The sequence below is a fragment of the Artemia sp. Qi Xiang Cuo genome, chromosome 7, assembly GCF_049724085.1.
Source record: "Artemia sp. Qi Xiang Cuo chromosome 7, ASM4972408v1, whole genome shotgun sequence".
Classification (NCBI taxonomy): domain Eukaryota; kingdom Metazoa; phylum Arthropoda; class Branchiopoda; order Anostraca; family Artemiidae; genus Artemia; species Artemia sp. Qi Xiang Cuo.
In genome coordinates, this window is record NC_142800.1 from 51,598,955 (window position 1) to 51,622,239 (window position 23,285).

Genomic DNA, 23,285 nt, shown 5'->3' on the forward strand with positions numbered 1-23,285 from the left:
TAAACTTAAAGTCACGATTTCTTCTTTTTCTTCGACAACGAAAGTTCGGAATATGCTGATAAAGCAGCTTTGTTAAAAACAATTTTATTTTCTCCTTCCCCTTTATTAATTGAATAAAAAACACATTTCTTTCAATTGAAGGTAAGGAGCAAAATTAAAACTTAGGACAAACTAAATTATTCCGTACATGAGGGGGACTACCCCCTCCTCAATCCCTCATCCGGTACGCTAAAGTCTTAAAGTTCTTTAATGATACTTCTTATTCAGATTCAACAGCCCTCATATACGGAATACTTTTAGTTTTGGTCCTAATTATTGACCATTTTTAAAAATTCATTAAAAAAAAATTCTGAAAAATAAGTTTTTCAAAGAAAATTAAAGGTCATTTTAAACTTAAGCTCAGCAGATAAAAATACCATTTAAAATTCAAACTTAAAACCACCAGAAGTTACAACTAAAGAATAAATGAAACCTAAAACGAACATATATTAACTAAACAATCATAGCAAAAACATACAATAGGTACTAATATAAATGAATAAATAAGTCTTAAAGCGAGTAATGCTTAGATTGAATATAAAAATCAAGCTTAAAACGAAAAAAAATATTTTCCTATTGAAGTATAAATGAAACTTAAAACGAACAGAAATTAAATAAAAAACTAATGCAAACAAACATACAATAGATATTAATGTAAATTAATAAATACATCTTAAAGTGAGTGAAACTTAAATTGAATATGCAAATCAAGCTTGAAACGAACAAAAATCACCACAAACAAGAGTTTCGGTATGACCTCCTTCTCTCATTGTAAAAGTCTAAAACCTACTGCGTCATTGGCGCTTTACTGAAAACTATATGCGTCTTGAATAATCTTGGAAAGTATAAACAATATCAAATTGAATATTTTATGTATAATGATACTAATTATTGAAAGATCCATCAATTCAAGAATTTATTTCACTGTAACTGTATTTTTATTTTCAATGCTGTAAGAACTGGAAAAGAAAATATTTGTAATATAATCCTTTTTCATTTAAGCGCCAAAGACGGAATAGGCTTTTTGTTTTTATTTATAGTTGGAAAAGGAGGCAGTATTCAATCACTTGTTTTTAGCGAAACTATATTCGTCTTTAAAAATTTTAAAAAGAGCTGATAGATTAAACTGAATATTTGAAGCATAATGATATTAATTGCTGAAAGCTCATCAGTTCAAATATTACTATCATTTTAATGCTTATTTTCAGTATTAAGTACAAAAGAAAATATTTGTCACAAAATTGGTTTTCATTAAAGCGCCAATGACGCAGTAGGTTTTAGACTTTTAGAGTGACTGTTCAAGACTCGTATAGTTTCCAGTAAGGCGCTAATGACGCAGTAGGTTTTAGGCTTCTGCAGTGAGGCGATACCCAAACTCTTGTTTGTAGATATTTTATTCAATTCAAACTTGATTTGCATATTCAATTTAAGTTTCACTCGTTTTAAGATTTATTTATTCATTTACATTAATATCTATTGTATGTTTGTTTGCATTGATTTTTTATTTAATTTCTGTTCGTTTTAAGTTTCATTTATATTTTTTTTCGTTTTAAGCTTGATTTTCATATTCAATCTAAGCATTACTCGCTTTAAGATTTATTTATTCATTTATATTATTACTTGTTGTATGTTTTTGCTGTGATTGTTAATTTAATTTATGTTTGTTTTGGGCTTCATTTATTCTTTAATAGTAATTTTTGGTCGTTTTGAGTTTGAATTTTAAAAGGTATTTTTATCTGCTGAGCTTAAGTTTAAAATGACCTTTACTTCTCTTTGAAGAACTTATTTTTCAGAATTTTTTTTTAATGAATTTTTTAAAATGGTCAATAATTAGGACCAAAACTAAAAGTATACTCGCTTTAAGATTTATTTATTCATTTATATTATTACTTGTTGTATGTTTTTGCTATGATTGTTTAGTTAATTTCTGTTTGTTTTTAGGTTTCATTTATTCTTTAATATTAATTTCTGGTCGTTTTTAATTTGAACTTTAACAGATATTTGTATCTGCTGAACAATAATTTAAAATAACCTTCGTGTTTCTTAAAAAAAAGGATGTGTGAGCAAGTTTTTTTTTAATTAATTTTTGTTCGTTTTTTGTTGCCAAAAGTTTAAACTGTTTAAAAATTCCTTATTTCAAATCAAACTTTAAAAAAAATCAAATCTTAATCAAAGTATCAAAACTGGTATTAAAGTAGCAATATCAAAGGGAAAAAATGGGTTTCTGTCAACCTCGGACTTTTTATTATCTCATGTTTGAACTGTTTTTCACATAATTGCTATGTCAAAATTTTTATCGGATGGGTTTGGGGAAAAGGGGCGTGAGGGGACTAGATTAAGCTTTGGTCTATTTTGACTCCTTAATAGCGAAGTAGAACTTTCTATTTTCCATCAAATTAGCCTTCTCTGAAGTTTATATGAGTATGCTTTCTATAAGAGCCATATATATCCCCTGAGTGTAACTTGCAACGCCTGTCCCTGGACCCTGGGGGGTTGTGTCGACCCTGGAGTTTTAATATCTGATGGTTGAACTATTTTCAACAAAATTATCACCTGAATTTTTTATCAGATGGGTTTGTCCATCCCATACACCCAAAGGCGTGGAGGGCGGGAAGGGTTAGTTGCCCTCCGATCTTTTTTCACTCTGAGAAAATGAACTACAACGTTTCATTTCCCGTCAAATGAACCCTCTCTGAAGTTTATACGAGCATACCTTCCATAAGAACCATATATACCCCCGGAGCAATATTTACAACGCCTGCCCCGGCCCTTGGGGGGGGGGGGCTGTGTCGACACAGGAGTTTTTCTTATCTGACCTTTGAACAATTTTTAACGAAATGACCAAACGTAAAGGAGTTTTTGTTATATGATCTTTGAACTATTTTTTAACAAAATGGCAACCTCAAATTGGGGGGGGGGCAGTTGCCCTCTGATCACTTTTGCTTCTTAAAGAGGGCACTAGAACTCTCGATTTCCAATCGAATGAGCCCCCTTTGAAGTTTATGCGACGACCTCTTCTATATGAAGGGCCTCTGGGGAAAAAATAAATGGAGTGGGGGGGGGGGCTAGCTGCCCTCCAATCACTTTTGACTCTTAGAAAGTGAATTACAACTTTTAATTTCCAATCAAATGAGCCCTCTAGGAAGTTTATATGAGCATCCCTTCCATAACAGCCAAATTTGCCCCCAGGGCATAATTTACAACCCCTACCCCCGGGCCCGGGGGGGCTGTGGCGACCATGGAATCTTTTGTTATCTGAACTTTGAACTATTTTAAACAAAATGTCTCTCAAAATTTTTATCTGATGCATTTAGGGCGTGGAGGAGGGGGGCTAGTTTCCCTCTGATCTCTTTTGACTCTTAAAAAGTGAACAAGAACTTTCAATTTCCAATCAAATGAGCCCTCTCCGAAGTTTATACGAGTATCCCTTCCATAAGAACTTTATATACCCCTTGAGCGTTACTCATAATGCCTGCCTCCGGGTCCTGGAGAGTTCCGTCGACACAGGACTTTTTCTGATCTGACCTTTGAACTATTTTTAATGAAATGGGTACTATAAAAATTTTATCGGATGGGCTTGGGGAAAAAAGGGTGTGCGGGGGGCTAGTTGCCATCGCATATATTTTGACTCTTAAAAATTGAACTAGAGCTTTCAATTTTCAATCAAATGACCCCCTCTGAAGTATACACGAGCATCCCTTTCATAAGAACCATATACGCCCCCAGGACAACACTTACAACGTCTATCCTCCAGGCTCTGGGGGTATTTTTTTATCCAATTTTTGAACAATTTCCAAAACACTGGCTATCTCATAATTGTAACGGACGGATGTAATTTGTAACGGACAGGTTTGGGGAAAAAAGAGCGTGGGGGGTAGTTTAAATCTCTTGACTTTTAAAAAGTGAGCTAGAACTTTGAATTTCCAATCAAATGAGCCCTCAATGAAGTTTATACGAGCATCCCTTTCATAAGAACCATGCATGCCCTTAGGGCATAACTTAGAAAGCCTTCCCCTGTGCCCTGGGGTGTTCTATTGACACCAGATTTTTTCTTATCCAACCTTTGAACTATTTTTAACAAAATGTTTATCTCAAATTTTCATCAGGTGTGTTTTAAAAAAGAAGGAGTGGGGAGGGGGGCTAGTTGTCCTTGTATCTGTTTTGATTATTAAAAAGTGAGCTCGAACTTTCAATATCCAATCAAATGAGCCCTCTCTGAAGTTTATTCGAGCATCCCTTTCATACGAACAATATAAGATCCAGGGCATAACTTACAACGCCTGCCCCCAGGCCCTTGGGGGTTGTGACGACACCTGAGTTTTTGTTATCTGTTTTACTATTTTGAGCAATTTTTAACTTAATGGTTATCTCAAAATTTTTATTGGATGCATTTGGAGAAAAAGGGGCGTGGGGAGGGGGCTAGTTACTCTACAATCTCTTTTTACACCAAAAAACTGAACTAGAACTTTCAATTTCAAATTAAGTGAACCATCTCTGAATTTCTTAAGTGCATCTCTTCAGTAAGAACCATATCCTCTCCCAAAACATAACCTATTGAACGTACCTTTGGGCACTGGGGGGTTCATTTGACCCCTGTTTTTTCCTTATGTGTTATTTGAACTATTTAAAAAAAGCTCTCTCAACGTTCCGTTCGGGGAGATCTAAGGGAAAAGGGGCGTGGGGGGGGGCTACGTTCCTTCCAAACTCTTTTCACTCTTAAAAAGTGAACTAGAATTTTCAATTTCCAATCAAATTATCCCTCTTTGAAGTTAATACGAGCATCCCTTCCACGGGACCCATATAAGCCCCCAGGGAACAAGTTACAATGCCTGCCCTGGGCCCTGGTGGGTTGTGTCGACACCGTAATTTTTGTTATATGATCTTTGAACTATTTTTAACAAAATAGCTATCTTAAAATTTTTATTGGATGCATTTGGGAAAAAAGGATTTGGGGGGGAGCTGCTTATCCTCCATATCTTTTGACACTTAAAGGTGAACTAGAACTTTCAATTTCCAATCAAATGAGTCCTCTCTGAAGTTTATACGAGCATTCCCTTCATAAGAACTATATTTTCCCCCAGGGCATAACTTATAACTCTCGCCCCCGAAGACTGTGGGGGAGTGCCCTGCTCCAATATATAGTTTTATAAATTTTCCACTATGTTGAACCAAAAGGACATATCATAGCGTGTATTTGACTCTCTTGAAAGATTGGTGGGCGTGGAAAGGTTGTCAGTGGTCTTGATATCACTTTCAATTATAAATAAGGGAATTAGGACTTATAATTCCTAATTAACAGAGCCCTTTCAACATCTTATACGAGAGTGCTGTCAATACAAAACCTAATTTGACCCCAGGACATAACCTGCAACCCTCGCCCTGAGGGCTGTGGGGCAGTTGTCATCCTCAAAGACCTAATTTCCAGAACTTAAAACTACATTTAATAAAATGACTATCTCAAAATTTTGATTGGATGTGTTTGGGGGAATAATGGCCGTGGGGACGGACGCTAGTTGCCCTCCAATCACTTTCGACTATTAAAAAGGGCACTAGTCCTTTGAATTTTCAATCGAATGAGCCTTTTTTGAATTTTCTACGACAACACCTTCTATAAAAACCTTATATGCCCCAGGGCATAACTTAAAACCCTTGCACCGAGAGTTGTGGGGGAGTGTCCTCTTCAAAAACATATTTTCTATCTTGAAATCAACTACGCTGAACAAAATGGCTATCTAAAAATTGTGGTGGAATGTGTTTGGGGGAATTATGTGCATGGGGGGGGCTAGTCCATCTCATATCGCTTTAGACTATTGCAAAAGGCAATATATAATTGAAGTTCGAAAAAATTTAGCGTGTTTTGTAGTTTCTAAGACAACGACTTCTATAAAAACCTTATATGGTCCCAGGTCATAACTTAAAACCCTTGCCCTGAGGGGTGTGGGCGAGTTGTCCTCCTCAAAAGTATATTTTCTATATGAAAATCAACTACGCTGAACAAAATAGCTAACTCACAATTTTGATTAGATATGTTGTGAGGAAAGGTTGATGTGGGAGGGGGGACTTTTTGCACGTCAATCACTATCGACTGTTAAGAAGGGCATCATCCCTTTTAATTTCAAATCAAATTATGCTTTTTCGAAGTTTTTACGATCACGCCTTCTATAAAAAACCTTATATGCCCCCAGGACATAATTTAAAATAAACAAATAAGTAGAACAACAGGGAAATTTTTATACAAGACAATGGAACGCAACTTTAAATGAATATTTCGACCCTATATCCAAGGGCCGTCCTCAGCAAAACAGACGAAGAGAATAAAAACAATATAAAAGAAACTTACATTAAAATTCAATCATTAAAACTGTTTAAAAAATTTTTAAAACAGCCCTAATATCATTACTTCAAGGAAGTTCAACCAGGACTGGTACTCCAAACGAAATGGACAGAGAACAATTCATTCAGATGGAATTAAAAAACTTACAGACAAGCTTTTAAAGCTAATCTCGCCTTCTTGGCAGCCAGCCTAGAAGGTCTATACGTAATAGATTGAGTGGAGTTATTTACTGGTTTTTTAATATAATTAGTCAAATCATTTTAATTAAATTTGTGTATAGGGCATTAAGCGAATATTCCCCCAAATCTCTATTTCAAGAAATATTATTATTTATTTTGATTTTAATTCCAATTGCCTCTCGAACAACCTGTTTTATGCCTAAATCATTGCTAATAAGGCAAGTTTCTTCAAAAAGCATTTTATGACTAGGGTTATCATATATGTGACTGCTTAAAGCAGAATCAAAGGAAATATTTGTCCTAGTAGAATTTAAAGTTTTAGTTATGTCATCTTTTTGTTGTTGCAGGCGTTTTTCTAAATTTTGATGGGTTCTACCAACATAAAAATGGCCACAGTCAAATGGTATTTGATAAACCCCTCTCTGGCGAGTAACTGGGGTTATATCTTTAACAGAATTTAAGAAAATCATGATTTTAAAATTATTTGTAAATACGACATAAAAATTATTTTGTATGCAAATTTTTTTTAAACTTGTAGTGACTTTTGGAATATATGGAAAGTAAATTATATTAGAGGGCTTGACGGGAACTTCACATTGCAAAAGACCCTTAATTTTACGGGAGTGTCTTGCCAATCTTCGGCTAATTGTATTATTAATTAAGACAATGGGATAACCGTTTCCAAAAAGTATGTCTCTAATAAAATTTAGTTCCTCTGTGATGTAAGATTCGGAGCAAATGTGTAGGGCACGGTCAACAAGAGATGTAACAACACCTCTTTTATCTTGTGGGAGTTGATTGGATTTAAAATGTAGATTTTTGTTATTTTGTGTGAGTTTTCTGTAAATTCTAAAATCCAGCTTATCAATGTCACGAATAATTAAAACATCCAGAAACGGTAATATATTTACATATCTAATTTCTAAGGTAAATTGTAAATTTCGGTCATATGTATTAAGGAGATCTAGAAAGCCCCAAGTTCATTTTCCCCATAATTCCAGAGTGATGTTACATCGTCCATATAACGCCCCCAATATACATGTTTTAAGAAATATGACTTTAAGGCCCAATTTTCAAAGTGTTCTACACAAATGTTCGCTAATAATCTGGATAGCGCTGCCCCCATAGGGAGACCATTTTTTTGTTGATAAAAATAATTACGGAACTGAAAATACATTGAATACTTATTACAAATTTTGACTAGGGACATTAAAACCTCACAATCTATTCCTGTTGTTAAATCTTCAATTAAATGATAGTTTTCTTCTATTTTATTTTTTAATATCTGCTCAGACATTGCTATATCAATATTTGTGTACAAAGAAACTATGTAAAAACTACTTACTATTGTATTTACTGAAATGCTTTAATTTTTAAATTTTTCTACTAAATCAATCGAATAACATACGTACGATTTTTGGGAATAAAGTAACGGTTTAAAGGCTGTACATAACCACTTTCCAATATTGGAAGCAGGGGCTTTCATACATGCTACAATTGGCCTTAAGGGAATACCTTCCTTGTGTAATTTCGGTAAATAATAAAACTTTGGGCAAAAGCTACCTCGGGGGAGAAATTTATTATACAATTGTGGGGTGATTTACCACAATTGGGTGATTTATTTTTTACCACAATTTATTTATTTATTTATTTTACCACAATTTACCACAATGTGGGGTGATTTACTCCAATATTGGAGGCCCCCTGCCTCCAATATTGGAAGATTTTTATGTATATCCTTCAAACTTTTATTCTATTCCCAGAAATTGTTCATATGCAATTCAATAGATTTAGTGGAAGATCATAAAAGTGCATCCAATTTAAAAAGTACAATGGTAAGTAGTTTCGACATAGTTTCTATGCACACAAATTTTGATTTAGCAATATCAGAGCAGTTACTAAAAAACAAGTTCGAAGACAACTACCATGTAACTAAAGAGTAAACGGCAGGAATAGATTGCGAGGTTTTAATCTTACTAGTCAAAATTTGTAATAAGTATTCAATGTATTTTCAATTCCGCAATTCTTTTTATCAACAAAAAAATGGTTTCCCTATGGGTGTGCCGCTAACCGGGTTATTAGCGAACATTTATGTAGAACACCTTGAAAATTGGGCCTTAAATTCATATTTTTTAAAACATGTCTATTTGGGGCGTTATATGGATGATGTAACATCGCTCTGGAATTATGGGGAAAATGAACTTAGGTGCTTTCTAGATCACCTTAATACATATGACCGAAATTTACAATTTACCTTAGAAATTGAAAATGCAAATAAATTACCGTTTCTGGATGTATTAATTATTCGTAACACTGATAAACTGGATTTTACAATTTACAGAAAACCCACACAAAATAACAGATATCTACATTTTAAATCCAATCACCCCCCGCAAGTTAAAAGAGGTGTTGTTACATCTCTTGTTGACCGTGCCCTAAACATTTGCTCTGAATCTTACATCACAGATGAACTAAATTTTATTAGAGACATACTTTTTGGAAACGGTTATCCTATTGTCTTAATTAACAGTACATTTAGCCGAAGAATGGCAAGACACTGTCGTAAAACTAAGGGTCTTTTGCAATGTAAAGTTCCCGTCAAGCCCTCCAATAGAATTTTCTTTCCATAAATTCCAAAAGCCACCACAAGTTTAAAAAATGATTCCATACGACATATTTTTTGTGTCACATTTACAATTAATTTTAAAATCGTGAATTTCTTAAATTCTGGTAAAGATATAACCCCAGTTACTCGCCAGAGAAAGTTTATCAAATACCATGTGACTGTGGCCATTTTTATGTTGGTAGAACCCATCAAAATTTAGAAAAACGCCTGCAACAACGCAAAGATGACATAACTAAAGCTTTAAATTCTAATAGTACAAATATTTCCTTTGATTCTGCTTTAAGCATTCACACATATGATAACCCTAGTCATAAAATGCTTTTTGAAGAAACTTGCCTTATTAGAAATGATTTAGGCATAAAACAGGTTGTTCGAGAGGCAATTGAAATTAAAATCAAAATAAATAGTAATATTTCTTTAAATAGAGATTGGGGGGAATATTCGCTTAATGCCCTATACACAAATTTAATTAACAATGATTTGACTAATTACATAAAAAAACCAGTAAATAACTCCAGTCAACCTATTAAGAATCGACCTTCTAGGCTGGCTGCCAAGAAGGTGAGATTAGCTTCAAAAGCTTGTCTGTAAGTATTTTAATTCCATATGAATGAATTGTTCTCTGTCCATTTCGTTTGGAGTACCAGTCCCGGTTGAATTTCTTTGACGTAATGATATTAGAGCCGTTTTAAAACATTTTTTTTAAACAGTTTTAATGATTGAATTTTAATGTAAGTTTCTTTTATAGTGTTTTTATTCTCTTCGTCTGTTTTGCTGAGGACGGCCCTTGGATATAGGGTCGAAATATTCATTTAAAGTTGCGTTCCACTTTCTTGTATAAAAATTTTCCTGTTGTTCTACTTATTTGTTTATGGTTTTAGCCTAAAGGTAAAAATCCATGATCATTACTATAAGAATACATAGCTTGAGAAATTTAATAGTTCTGTGTGAATCGTTTGTTTGTACATGATTAAAAGGTTTTCAAAAATTAAAAATAGCCCTGAAAATCAAGATTTCAATGGGCAAAACCTCAAAATGATAGTAAACTAAACAAAGAAAACAGATGATTTTCACTCTTAGCTTTCATTCTTAGGCGAACAAGGTTATGAACTCAATTTGCCAGGCTGTTTCAACTACGTGCTATAGTAGCGGAAAGATACGGGAAAAAATGGTCAAACTTCTGAAAAATTGCAACAGAATTTTTTTTTACACCAAAATGTTCATAAAAATCATCTTAATTACACAAAAAAAGCCACCTGAATCCCTCTTGCACAAGTGTCCCAAATTTGCCCTTGAAGGGGGAAAATGAGGGGGGAGAAATCGATTGTTGTTTTATAAATATTTTGGAGTTTCAGTAGTCGTTTCCTATCAAATCTAGCATGCTGACTGCAAATCTGAATTCAGGTTTTCATTTTTCCGCACCCTTATGCCCATTTCCACCGTAAAAGGACGGGGAGGGAGTTAAAACTCGAAATTAAGAGGTTGTCGTATTTTTGATCGTTTCCTATGAATTGAATGGTGGCGAATTCGAAAGTGAAGTTAGAAAACTTGATTTTACGTAGTCAAGTACCTGATCTTACCTAAAACAGTTGTGAAAATTGACCTATATGAACTAGTTATTTTAATCATTTTTGGTCGATTCACCATTTCCTATCAACCTAGGAATGGTGCCTTAGAATATGAGTCTCAAACAGTGTAATTTCAAACCAGTATTATAGAATCCCCCCTCCAGTTTGCGGTTTCCATTCCTTAGTGCCATTCCTTAGCTGATCTAAACAGTGGGGCCATCTACCATAGTAGTTGCTACATGACTGGGTTCAAGGCTAGGCTATATAAAAGGTTTGTGCCGTTTTACTTACTTCCGAAAAAAAAGAAGAAAGCTAGCGAGAGCGCTAGTCGAACTGGAAAATCTAGCCATTGCCTTTGACCAACCGCTTTACTGGAAGGCAAAGTGTATCGTCAATGCAGATCTTGTCACAAGTGCTTTAAGAAATGCTATTGTTGTCCTAGGTGGATTTCACATGCGCATGAGTTTCCTAGGAGCCATTGCCTTCCTTGTGGCGAACTCAGGACTTTTGGAAGTCAAGTATACGCGCCTACACTGGGCGAAGTATGTTACAAGGCAAAACTGTCTCTCGTGCTGTGCGAGGCCATGGACTGTTGGAGATAGCCCTTTATGCGAACCTTTTATCATCAGAACTGAATAGCAGAGTTTTTGATGGCAATGGATTGCCACCAAAACCCCTTGAAAAAGCAAAACAGGCGTACGAGTTGCTCCTTGAAGGAGATACCATCGACGAAGCGCAGGTGTCGGAAGCAGCAGAGCTTACCCATGAAATAGTTCATAGTGTAAAGAACGATTGTCTTAGTCCACAGCTGTCCGTCTTTGGTTTCAGTATCTGGACCTACTTGGAATCTTGAGAAAAAACCTGAGAGCTGAACGAAGTGGCAATTTTGAGTTTTATCTACAGTATTCGTTAGAAACGCGTCCTTACTTTGCTGCTTCCGGCCATAATATTTACACAAAGTCTTCTTGGCTGCTCGTACAGTCGACTTTTCAGTTGAGGAAAGACAACCCAAAGTAGTACATAATTTTACAGGAATACCTGTTCATCCGGAGAACTGACAACTACTCGGCGGCACTTTCTCCTGATTTGGTGATCAAACAAACGTTAATGAGAAGTATGAAAAGGAGTGGTGTTCTGACGAGAGGTAGAGGCATGACTGAATTGTAGCAGACAATTTGGACACCTGCTATGCCTACTTTGGTTCTCGTTAACGAATGCATGCAGAACCTGACTGGCCTTGCAGAGTTGACTATTGAAAATCACGTAAAAGCTATATCTTCGAGGAGAGCTAGAGATCTGGTGGACACGAAAAGATAGTTCGATACATTGAGCCCATAGAACCCTTGAGGCAGGATTCATAGCTGTTCAACGTGGTTACTGGTGTTCGTGCTTCATAATCTGTAGACGTAGACCATGCCAAATCTGTTTGAGAAAAGATTCTGAAGGACATGAAAGGAAAGAAATTGACAAATATGTTTTCAGAAGAAAGGATAAAGCTGTAACTATGACTGAGAAGTCATCTGTGGTGATAGATAGCGAGAGAGAAATTGTCAAACCTGCTCTAACCTTCCAACGTCTAGCCACAGTGGCTAGCACCAGTGGTTCTGACTTGAACAAGGTTCTGTCGTTCGATCTCTGTACTTTTCCACCATCGCTCTTTAGATTGTTCGAGGTGATTAGGACAGCTGAAAAATCCTCTATAACAAATGCACTGATGAAACTTAGGGGCTCGATAGTCTAGTGACATTGGCAACCTCCCAGAGAGTTTTGGACGGTGGCTGGCTATTACATAAAATAGCGCTGACTGCTGGATCCACATACTCTTAGGTAGCTAAATCTTACGTAGATTATGTCAAAAGACATTTCGTCAGGCAGTGGTAGTTTTTGACTCTTACACTGATACACCAACGACGAAAAATTGCACACAGCTGAAGAGAACCAAAGGTTTGCCGTGTCCAACGATTGAATTCTTTCCTATCATGAAGATCGTCAGAAGTAAGAAGGAATTTTTGAGAAGTCCCAAATATAAACAAAGCTTCATTGGCCTACTTAATGAGAGGCTGGCGAGTTCAGGATGTAAAGATCTACGTGGTTAGGATGATGCCGATGTCTTAGTTGTACAAACTGCAGTCAGTTGTGCTGAAACTTTGTCGACCACTTTGATTTGGAATGATACCAACCTATTAGTCCTTCTGCTGTATTATGCCAAGCTTGATGCATGTAATATCTTCATGCAGAAAGGCGCGCATGAAAATAACCGACGAGTGTATGACATAAAAAGGATCAAAAACAAACTAGGAACCGAAGCAGTAGAAAATCTACTCGTTTGCCACGCAATGTCTGGGTACGATACAACATCTAGACTTCACGGCGTAGGGAAACTAGCTGTGGTTTCCTTGCCACTTAAAGATGTTTTTTTAAAGATGCTTGCAAGATCTTCATTACATCAGGATCCAACCTTCCAACCACCAGGAGATCATCGAAGCTGGAGAGAAGTCTTTGCTCTGCATATACAATGGAAAAAGTAATGAGAAGACCCTGAAGGATGTCCGGGTGCAGGCATTTACTATGCAGGTTGCAAGTTCAAATGCTTTCGTTCAGGCAGAGCAGCTTCCGCCAACTTTGGCTGCCGCGAAGTAGCACTTTTACAGGTGCTATTTGCAAATAATAAAGTGACAAAACACGTCCAATTTGCTACAGCACGTAGCAAAAGTGGGGTTGGCGCCACTCGTCGTCAGAGAACATGTATCTTCCCATTATGACAGATGCTTCACCAGCATCAGAAAATCTGCTAAAGATGGTACGGTACCAACAAGCGAGTGTGAGTCTCTCAGATGGGGCTGCCGTCGAAACGGTTTAACTGCAGTTTGGCCTGCAGGGGGTGTAAAAGGGCGTTATGTGGTAACACCGTAGCAAGACAGGATGAGGACGATAATGAAGACGAATAGGAAGAAGAATTAGCTTTAGATTATGCTTTAAAATCAAGAATTGTGTTTAATTTACCTGAGTTCTAAACGCTCCTTTTTATAACTGATTGATCTGAAGTTACGATCTCGATTAAAGAAGGGGTTTTCAGTAAGTTATGCTTAGCAACGTCTCGTATTACAGGCCCCTCAGAGGTGGAAATCAGGTAAATAGTAAAAAAAACTGCTTTTTGACCTCATATTTGACTATATACTACTTTATTTGATATAAAATGATCCTTTAGCCGCAGGCATCAGTAAAAAAATGATCTGCATACTTTGCCTACCCCTCCCCCCATTCTATGAAGAGGAAAATTGATACTGGGATATTGGAAAACTGGATTCCTGACGTTGTATTCGGATTTGCCATGCTCGATTTTTATAGGAAACGACTATTTAAACTCCAAAACATTTAAAAACACAAAAATCAACTTTCCCCCTCCAAGGGCAAGTTTAGGGCACTTGTGCAAGGGGTATTTGGGTGGATTTTTTTTGGTGTAATTACGCTGATTTTTCTGAAAATCCTGTTGCAATTTCCCCGATGTCTAACCGTATTTTTACTCCACTACTATGCTTGGTTGACTCCTAAATTAAAAAAAAAAACAAAAGAAGAATCCAATTAATCACTTTTTAGCGTATTCAGCGTCTCACTTTCGTCAGTTTCCTCCAGATACCAAATTACCAATCCGTAATTCATAAACAAAAGCATGCTTCTGCTGCCCACAACAAAATTGTCATGTTTCTAATTGAGAAGCCCGGATAGCGGATAACCTTGGCCCGATTGCAATACGTGCCAAACTAGAATATATATTTTTGGCTTGATCAAACCAAAATGTTCATAAATAATCCTTTTTATGTTGCGTCAACCATGTCTTCCGCGAGATGCTACGGCAGAAAAAAGATGAAAAATGTATGTCACTCCTATTCGTATAAAAGTCCTCATGCATTATTCATATCCCATTTAATCCATTAAAGCACACACAAAGGAACTTCTTGTGGTAGAGGAGTCAATATCAAACAGTTCGTGGTAACGAACTGTAAGTAAGGAGCGACCCGGCTCAATGGTAACCGAAACTCTAGAAAACGGCATTTTGATACAAATAGATACATCAGAAGAATCAAATTTTAATGCTGAATTTAAAATATATAAGTTTCATCAATTTTAATCTTGCCTATAAAAAGTCACACACCTGAGAAAATTTAGCTGATTTTCGAAAAAAGGAGGAAAGACCCCATAAAAGTTTTAGAGCATTAACGAAAATCATACCATCATATTTCGCGTATCAGAGAACCCTACTGTAGAGGTTTCAAGCTCTCATCTACAAAAATGTGGAATTTTGCATTTTTTGCCAGAAGAAAGATCACGGGTGCGTGTTTATTTGTTTTTTTTTTCCCCAGGGGTGATCGTATCGAACCAGTTGTCCTAGAATATCGTGGAAGGGCTCATTGGAAAGGAAATTGAAAGTTCTAGTGCCCTTTTTAAGTGACCAAAAAAAATGGAGGGCAACTAGGCCCCCTCCCACGCTCATTTTTTTCCCAAAGTCACCTGATCAAAATTTTGAGATGGCCATTTTGTTCAGCATGTTCGAAAATATTTTAAGTATGTCTTTTAGGATGACATAATCCCCCGAAGTTCCCGGGGGGAGGGCTGAAAGTTATGAACTTTACCCAATGTTAACATATAGTATTGGTTATTTGGAAGTATACAGACATTTTCAGGGGAGATTTTTCCTGGTAGTAGGGGGGGTGGGTGGGTCGGAGGTTATGTGGGAGGATCTTTCCATGAAGGAAGTTTTCATGGGGGAAGGGACATTGCTATGAAGGGGACGCCGGACTTCCCACCATTATTTGAAAAAAGATCATAAATTTAATTAAAAAAAAACAAGTATTTCAACTGCAACAGTAGCAACATCGAAACTTTAAACGAACAGAAAATATTACATATATAATTGGGTTCACCCCTTAGTCGATGCCTCGCTCTTTAAGCCAAAGATTTTTTAGTACTTTCATAAGAGCTATTTATTCTAATTAACGGCCTTTGTGATTAAGCGGTCATTTCTAAAGAATTGGAACAAAATTTGAACTTTCGCTTAAAGAGCGAGGTATTCCCTAGGGGGCGAACCCCCTAATAAACGTATTAAAAATATATGAATATAGAAGTTCGTTACGTAAGTTAATTCGTAAGTTACGTATATTTATTACTAATAAAAACGTTCGTAAATAAAATTAAACAAGTTTTGAGAAAGCCATTTAACTAAATAAAAGTAAGTTAATATGAAAATTTCGTTTTAATTATTCATGTACGGTGAGCCAAGATCAAAACCTGTATTTATTCAAAAACGTTCAAAAATTAAATAAAAAAACAAGTTTTTTAAACTGAAAGTAAGGAGCGACATTAAAACTTAAAACGAACAGAAAGTATTCTGTATATGAAAGAGACTGTCCCCTCCTCAACCCCTCGCTCTTTACGATAAAGATTGACTCTGTCTCACAACTTTATTTTTTAAAACAATAAAAAACTTTAGCGTAAAGAGCGAGGCGTTGAGGAGGGGACAGTCTCTTTCATATACAGAATAATTTCTGTTCGTTTTAAGTTTTAATGTCGCTCCTTACTTTCAGTTTAAAAAACTTGTTTTTTTATTTAATTTTTCAAAACAGCGAACTAAAGGCTCATATTCCGGAAGGGGCCTCTAAGCTTCTCCCGAGTTCTTGAATGATTCAACCCTAACCCCAAGCTTGCTACATTTGACTAGGGAAGTGGAGGGGGATTAAAAAGAGCGTAGAAATAGGCCATGGAGCAAGCTTATATGACATATAAAAAATCCATATTTTTACATTTTAGGAAGGCAATGGCCCGAATGCCGCTTCTCCCTGTGTATATGTCCGGCAGAAACCCTGCCATGTCACATTATTTTTCCTAGCCTTAAATTTCTTTCCAAAAATAGGGGGATCCACAGCCCTTTTTGAAATGGAGTCCCAACAATCGATTTAGCATTTACTACTGAAATTCTTAAACTTGTCAGTAGATCTTTTTGTCGTATTGTTTAGCTTGCGACCTTCGAAAAACTAGAGCTTCCGATATTCAGGAAATGACGGTTCGGTTATTGACACTGCGTAAGCAGTTTGACTGGAAATCCGTAAAAGAAGCTCAATCTGTATCTGCCAGACATTCCAAGAATTTTAAACGTTTAGAACTATTCCATTCTATGCTGTTAGGAAACAGAGTTCTGCTTGAGAATTAATTTTGCGTGTAAAAGAAAATAAAAGGAAGGAAAAGAACCATGGAAATATTAGGTTTCGCAATTTTTTTTAATAGTCAAAGCTAATTTCTAAGATACGAAAATTTAGATGATGGGCGAAATCTCGACTTACTTGAGTTAATTCTCCTGCTGACAGACCATCTTGCTCTTGCTTGGACCATCTGCGTGGGAGACCGGTTAGTCGTTTCCATCCAGCGACCACAGGGTCAAAATCCATGGGCGTAGGGGGGGGTAGGGGGCAGCTGCCCCCCTAGACCTTCAAATTTACATTAGATATGACTGAAAAAGCAGATGGTTGGAAAAGCAGTTGATTAAAGGACCTCCATCACACTATTGACTGGCCCCCCCCTAGACAATATGCTGCCTACGCCCATGTCAAAATCATATACGATGCGACAAGGAGTTTCTTGTGACATTCTGAGAAGGTACCCGTACTATCTCAGTATACGTTGCGCAACTTGCAGGGAGAATGGATACAAAACATTCATACAAAATGACTTGGTGTGAAAGCACGAAACTCTATTAAACATGTAAATCCTTTACTTTGGAGAAAACCCTTTACATACGATATCTCTGGCAGGACCTGGATGTTCAAAAAAACAAAACGAAAAAAAACGGGAAAAAGCACTATTTTGGTGTTGGGAAATGTTTCTTTTCTATATTTCGTCATAAATGTTTGTGTCCTTTTGACATAAAGTGTGTCTGATAGGCAACCCTGTCTGTCATGAGAAGTTTGATATGGAGTACTCAAAATTTTACGCTGAATAGCTATATAGAAACATAGAATAGAAATACATCGTTTTGAATCAGATCCATTTATGCATCAAATGTTAATTTCTATCATAGAAAATGCCAAACGAATGTGCATAAATACGCAACAAAAGCAGTGGATTTAGCAACAAAATGAAATTGTTAATAACATTTTTCTGGATTCTGGGGATAATTTTTGTAGATCCGGATTACTTCCGCAGATTCTTGTAATTTTCACGATTAATGGTAAACTTTTCAAAAACCAGTCATAAAATGAAGAAAAAAGATGTCATTTACTTGCTGTTAAAAAAAGCAATTTGAATTTCCGATACAAAAAATGAAATATCAAGAACCTCAATTAGATTTAAAATTCGTAAGAAATCAACTTTTTTCGAGATCAAACCATCCATAAGTAATAAACAGCAGTGGCGTAATTTCATCAAAATCCTAGGGGATTTACTTGACTTAATGCTCCTGCTGGTGGTGCAGAGTAGAGAGACACGTGACTCTTCGCCTCCATTCGGAATGGTCTTGTGCAAGCGTGACTGCTTCTTGTATATCAGTGCCGATCATTGAGAGGTACTGGGTGAGGCTGTCCCTCCATCTGAACCGGGGCCTTCCGTGGGGGCGCTTCCAGCCATGCACAGGGGGATCAAAATTGAAGAGAGTGCTGGCGGGTGTTTCTGCTGGCATGCGGACCAAATGGCCGAACAACCGTAGGGTTCGTGCAGCGACCTGACGAGAGTTGGGGGTCTTATCTGTTAGTGCCAGTAATCAGGTATTTGAGACGAAGTCGTCTCACTTGATCCTTTCAATACGTCTTAATAGCTTTGTTTGGGCCACGTCTATGGAATCACGACCAGAAGCAGCAGCCGGTTTGGTTTCAGCACCGTAGAGAAGGACTTGGGTTACGGTGGTGTTGTAGATCCGCATTTTTGTTTTTCGGCTGATGTTGGGCTTTGACCACACTGAACGGCATAGATCTGCATAGTCGTGCCATAATTGACGCGGCTTTTCCGATGCGCGACTGAACTTCAGTTTCGACTGAGCCGTTTTCCGTGATGACAGATCCAAGGTAGGTGAAAGACTTGACAACCTCGACGGTGTGCCCTGATCCGTTGAAAGCTGGTGAGTTGGCGGTGTTACCTGCTGAGTCAACGATCATTATTTTTGTTTTCTGCCAGCTAATATGTAGTCCCACTTTCAGGGCTTCTTCCGACAGTGTGTTGAGGGCTTCTTCGAGTTCAGCTGCAGAAGTGCATATCAGAGCTATATCATCAGCGAAGTCGCAATCGGCATAAACTCTGTTGCCATACCTTAGTCCGAAGGGGAGCCAGTTCATGGTTCGATCCATGACATAGTCAATCACCGCGTTGAACAGTTCAGGAGCAGTAGCACAACCTTGCCGTACACCGGTATTTATTTCGAACAGTGAGCTTCGACGACCATTAGCCTGGACAGAGCATTTTGTACCAGTGTAGAGCACCTTGAACAGGCGGCAGTATTTGTCCGGGAGACCTGTTCGTTCTAGAATCCGCCAAAGAGACTCACGGTCGACCGGGTCGAAAGTTGCTTTAAAGTCAACAAAGGCGAGGTATGCTGTACGCTGGAACTCACGAGCTTTCTCGATGACCTGGCGTACGGTGAAGATCTGCTCGGTCGTGGATCTGTTCGGCATGAAACCTGCTTGCTGAATCCGGCGGCACTTACGGATGAACTGGGTACTTTTATCTATCAAAGTCATGGCAAATAATTTGCCGGGAACCGACAGGAGGGTGATTCCTCTGTAGTTGGAGCAATCACTTTGACTACCTTTATGCTTCCATAGAGGGAGGATTATCCCTTCCTTCGATTCTTGTGGAACAGTTCTGTTGTCCTAACGAGGGAAAACAGCATGTGCAGCTATAGTAGCATCGTCGGTCCTGTGAATTTTAGCAGCTCTATGGTGATCCCGCAGGTTCCTGGTGCTTTGTTGTTTTTCATCCTCCTTAGAGCATTCTGTATCTCTTACTACAGAGGGAGGCTCAGGCTCTGGGAGATTTTCGCTTGTTGTTTGCTCAGCGAATGTGACTAGGTCGGGATCGACGTCGACTCTGTCGGCGTTCAGCAGCTTTGTGAAATGCTCCTTCCATCGATCAAGCTGCGCGGTTTTATCTTCGAGCATTACGCCGGAGGTGGATTTAACTTCTCCTATCTTTGGAGGTTTCTCCTCGCTGAGGTCTCTGACATGATTGAAAAGCGACAAGGTGTCACCTTTTCGTGCTGCATCTTCTAGCTCATCAGCTTTTTTGTCAACAGATTGTTGCTTGTCTCGGTGGATAAGTTTGTTCCTGACCCCGTTTAACCGTCTGTAGGAGGGCATATCTCCGGCCAGCCGCGCTTTTCTGCGTTGCTCAATGATTCGCAAAGCTTCTTGCGACAGCCAGGGCTTTTTTGAGTACATCTTTCGACCGACGGTCTCAGTGGCGACCTCTAATATATTGTTTTTGTACGTCTGCCAAAACGTGTCCGGGTTAGCAAGGGTATTCAGGCATTCAAATCTGTTCTGGACTTCAACTAAATACTTTTGGCGGAATTCCTCGGTTTTTAGTTTCTGAGTGTCCAACTTTGGTTGGCGTCGTTCTAGGGCTTGAGATGTTGAGATGTGGGATTGACATACTTGGAATGACAGAAACCCACTTGACGGGATCAGGCGATGAAGAAATTGCCAGTTCTGATCGCAGGATGATTTGGTCAGGCCAAACTTCTAGTAGAAGTAGTGGCGTAAGCCTGCTTCTAAACAAGAAGGCAAAGAAATGCCTCATATCCCACAACCCAATATCAGATAGACTACTCACTGCCCGCTTCAACCACAAACACGGGAAGATGACGATTGTTGTGTGCTACGCACCAACGAATATCTCTCCAACAGATGAGAAAGACAAATTCTACTTGGCACTGACAGCTCCTCTCTCTCGGATTTCCCGTCATGATGTTTTGGTCGTGGTAATCCTAGGGGGGAAGGGAAAAATTTGGAGCCGATCTTTACAAGTCAAGCGAAGATGACAGTGAAAAATGAACCATATCAAACAGTTCGTGGTAACGAGCTGTAAGTAAGGAGCGACCCGGCTCAATAGTAACCGAAACTCAAAAAAACGGAATTTACACATCAAAAGAATTAGATTTTTATGCTAATTTCAAATATATAAGTTTCACCAAGTTTAGTTATACCCATTAAAAGTTACGCGCCTGAGAAAATTTGCCTTATTATCGAAAAAAGCGGAAAACAACCCCTCATAGAACTTTTAAGAAAATCACAACATCAGATTCAGCGTATCAGGGAACCCTACTATAGAAGTTTCAAGCTCCTATCTGAAAAAATGTAAAATTTTGTATTTTTTGCCAGAAGGAAGGTCACGGATGTGTGTTTGTTTGTTTGTTTTTTTGTTGTTTTTTTTAGGGGTGATTGTATCGATCCAGTAGTCCTAGAATATCGTGAGAGGGCTCATTCGAACGGAATTTAAAAGTTCTAGTGTCCTTTTTAAGTGACCAAACAAATTGGAGGGAAACTTGGCCCCCTCCCACGCTCATTGTTTTTCCCGAAGTTACCCAATAAAAATTTTTAGATAGCAATTTAGTCCATCGAACTCAAAAATCTAATAACTATGTCTTTGAGGGCGAATTAATCCCCCAGAGTCCGTAAGCGAAGGGCTGCAAGTTATGAGCTTTGCCCATTGTTTACACATAGTATTGGTTATTGGGAAGTATACAGACGTTTTCAAGAGGGATTTTTTTCTGGTGAGGGGGGTGGGTCGGAGGAGGATATTTTCATGGAGGATGCTTCCTTGGGAAAAGGGATATTTCTATGAAGGGGCGCCGGATTTCCTAGCATTATTTAAAAAACGATCAGAAATTAAATAAAAAAAACTTTCAGTTGAAAAGTTTTTTCAACTGAAAGTAAGGAGCAACATCAAAACTTAAAACGAACAGAAATTATTAAGTATATGAGGGAGTTCACCCCCCCCCCCCCAGTCAATACCTTGCTCTTTACGCTAATTTTTTTGTAGTACTTTCAAAAGAGCTATCTATTCTAATTAATCAGCCTTTGTGATTCAGGAGTTTATGATTCGAACAAAATTCGAACTTTAGCGTGAAGAGCGAGGTATTGACTAGGGGGCGAACTTCCTAATATACGCAATAAAAACCTAAGAATATAGAAGTTCGTTACGTAAGGTATGTCAGAGCAAAATTTCGAGAGAAAGCCATTTAGCCAAAAAAATAAAATTAATATGTAAATTTCGTTTTAATTTTTAATGTACGGTGAGCCAAAATCAAAGCTGCATTAGTTCAAAAACGTTCAGAAATTAGATAAAAAAAACAAGTTTTTTTTAACTGAAAGTAAGGAGCGACGTTAAAACTTAAAACGAACCGAAATTATTCCGTATATGAAAGGTGCTGTCCCCTCCTCAACGCCTCGCTCCTGACGCTAAAGTTTGACTGAACTTTAGCGTAAAGAGCGTGGCGTTGAGGAGGGGACAGCCCCTTTCATACACGGAATAATTTATGTTCGTTTTAATGTCGCTCCTTCCTTTCAGTTAAAAACTTTTTTTTTTTTTTTTTTTATTTAATAGTAACATAAAGGCAAAGGTATGCTGAAGAAAACTGTTGTGTTTCTATGAATGCTTGAATTAAGTATGCCTATCATAGTTTTTACAAAATTTTTGAAGACGCTAAATTTAAGATGGGAAGGGGGATGGCAAACTGGGGTCTAGGGCAGTTCCCCCTGTCCCATAGCAAATTGACAATGTATACGTATTTATTTGTTATTTCCTTTTTCAGGGTTCACTCAACAGTGTTGGCAAAATGTCGAAAAATAGCTCACTTGAACGAAAATTGAAAGTAGTAAAGCGTTTTTTTAGGTAAGAAATCAGCCACACCGACGTATTGTTTCTGCCACTTTGCGTTCAGAATTACATATTTGTTTATTTCCTGCATGGGTTTAAGAAACACTAAAAAGGCTTCCGTACTAAGGACTACCTTATTTCGTCGACATTTTCTTTCTAGCCCCAAGTGATGAGGTTCACAAAATTTATTGTGAAATTCATCTGATCATTTGGACCGAAGTTTATGCCTTGTTTTGAAACAAATATTAAGTTCAACAAAAATCTAAAGTTCAACATACATATTTGAACAGATATTGAAACTCTTGATTCCACATGCATGTGACACAAAAATGTTGATGCTGTGGTGACACCAAAATAAAGACAAATTATTTCGGAAAATGTAAAGAGTTAAAGAATCAAATATTGTATTATTAGATTTTATTTGCACGAAAACTTGTGATATGGTGTTTTATTAATAAAAACAAAACTCACAATGGTAGGGCGTATCCCATAGCCTTGTCATTATTCTGTTGAAGTTAGATTAATTTTATTGTTGGTGCTTCAAATGGACGCTCAAATTCTGGGTTCAAGTGCCTTATCTTAATATTGTGCGCGTTTTCCTCGGGTACTGGCCCAAAGCCCCGAGAAGTCGACTCACCACGATGAATGTTCGGACTAATTAAGTGACAAAACAAATTAAGGGA

General features: G+C 37.5%; 1 protein-coding gene across 1 annotated transcript in view; it reads left to right on the top strand.

The window, feature by feature from the left end:
• LOC148950397 (uncharacterized) overlaps positions 1 to 23,285 on the top strand; it is a 76,379-nt gene that overhangs the window by 40,504 nt on the left and 12,590 nt on the right. Inside the window, exon 3 of the mRNA XM_089092383.1 lies at positions 22,538 to 22,617. Coding sequence (XP_088948509.1) covers positions 22,538 to 22,595 — 58 coding nt within the window. The 3' untranslated portion in view covers positions 22,596 to 22,617. The remainder of the gene's footprint in view (positions 1 to 22,537; positions 22,618 to 23,285) is intronic.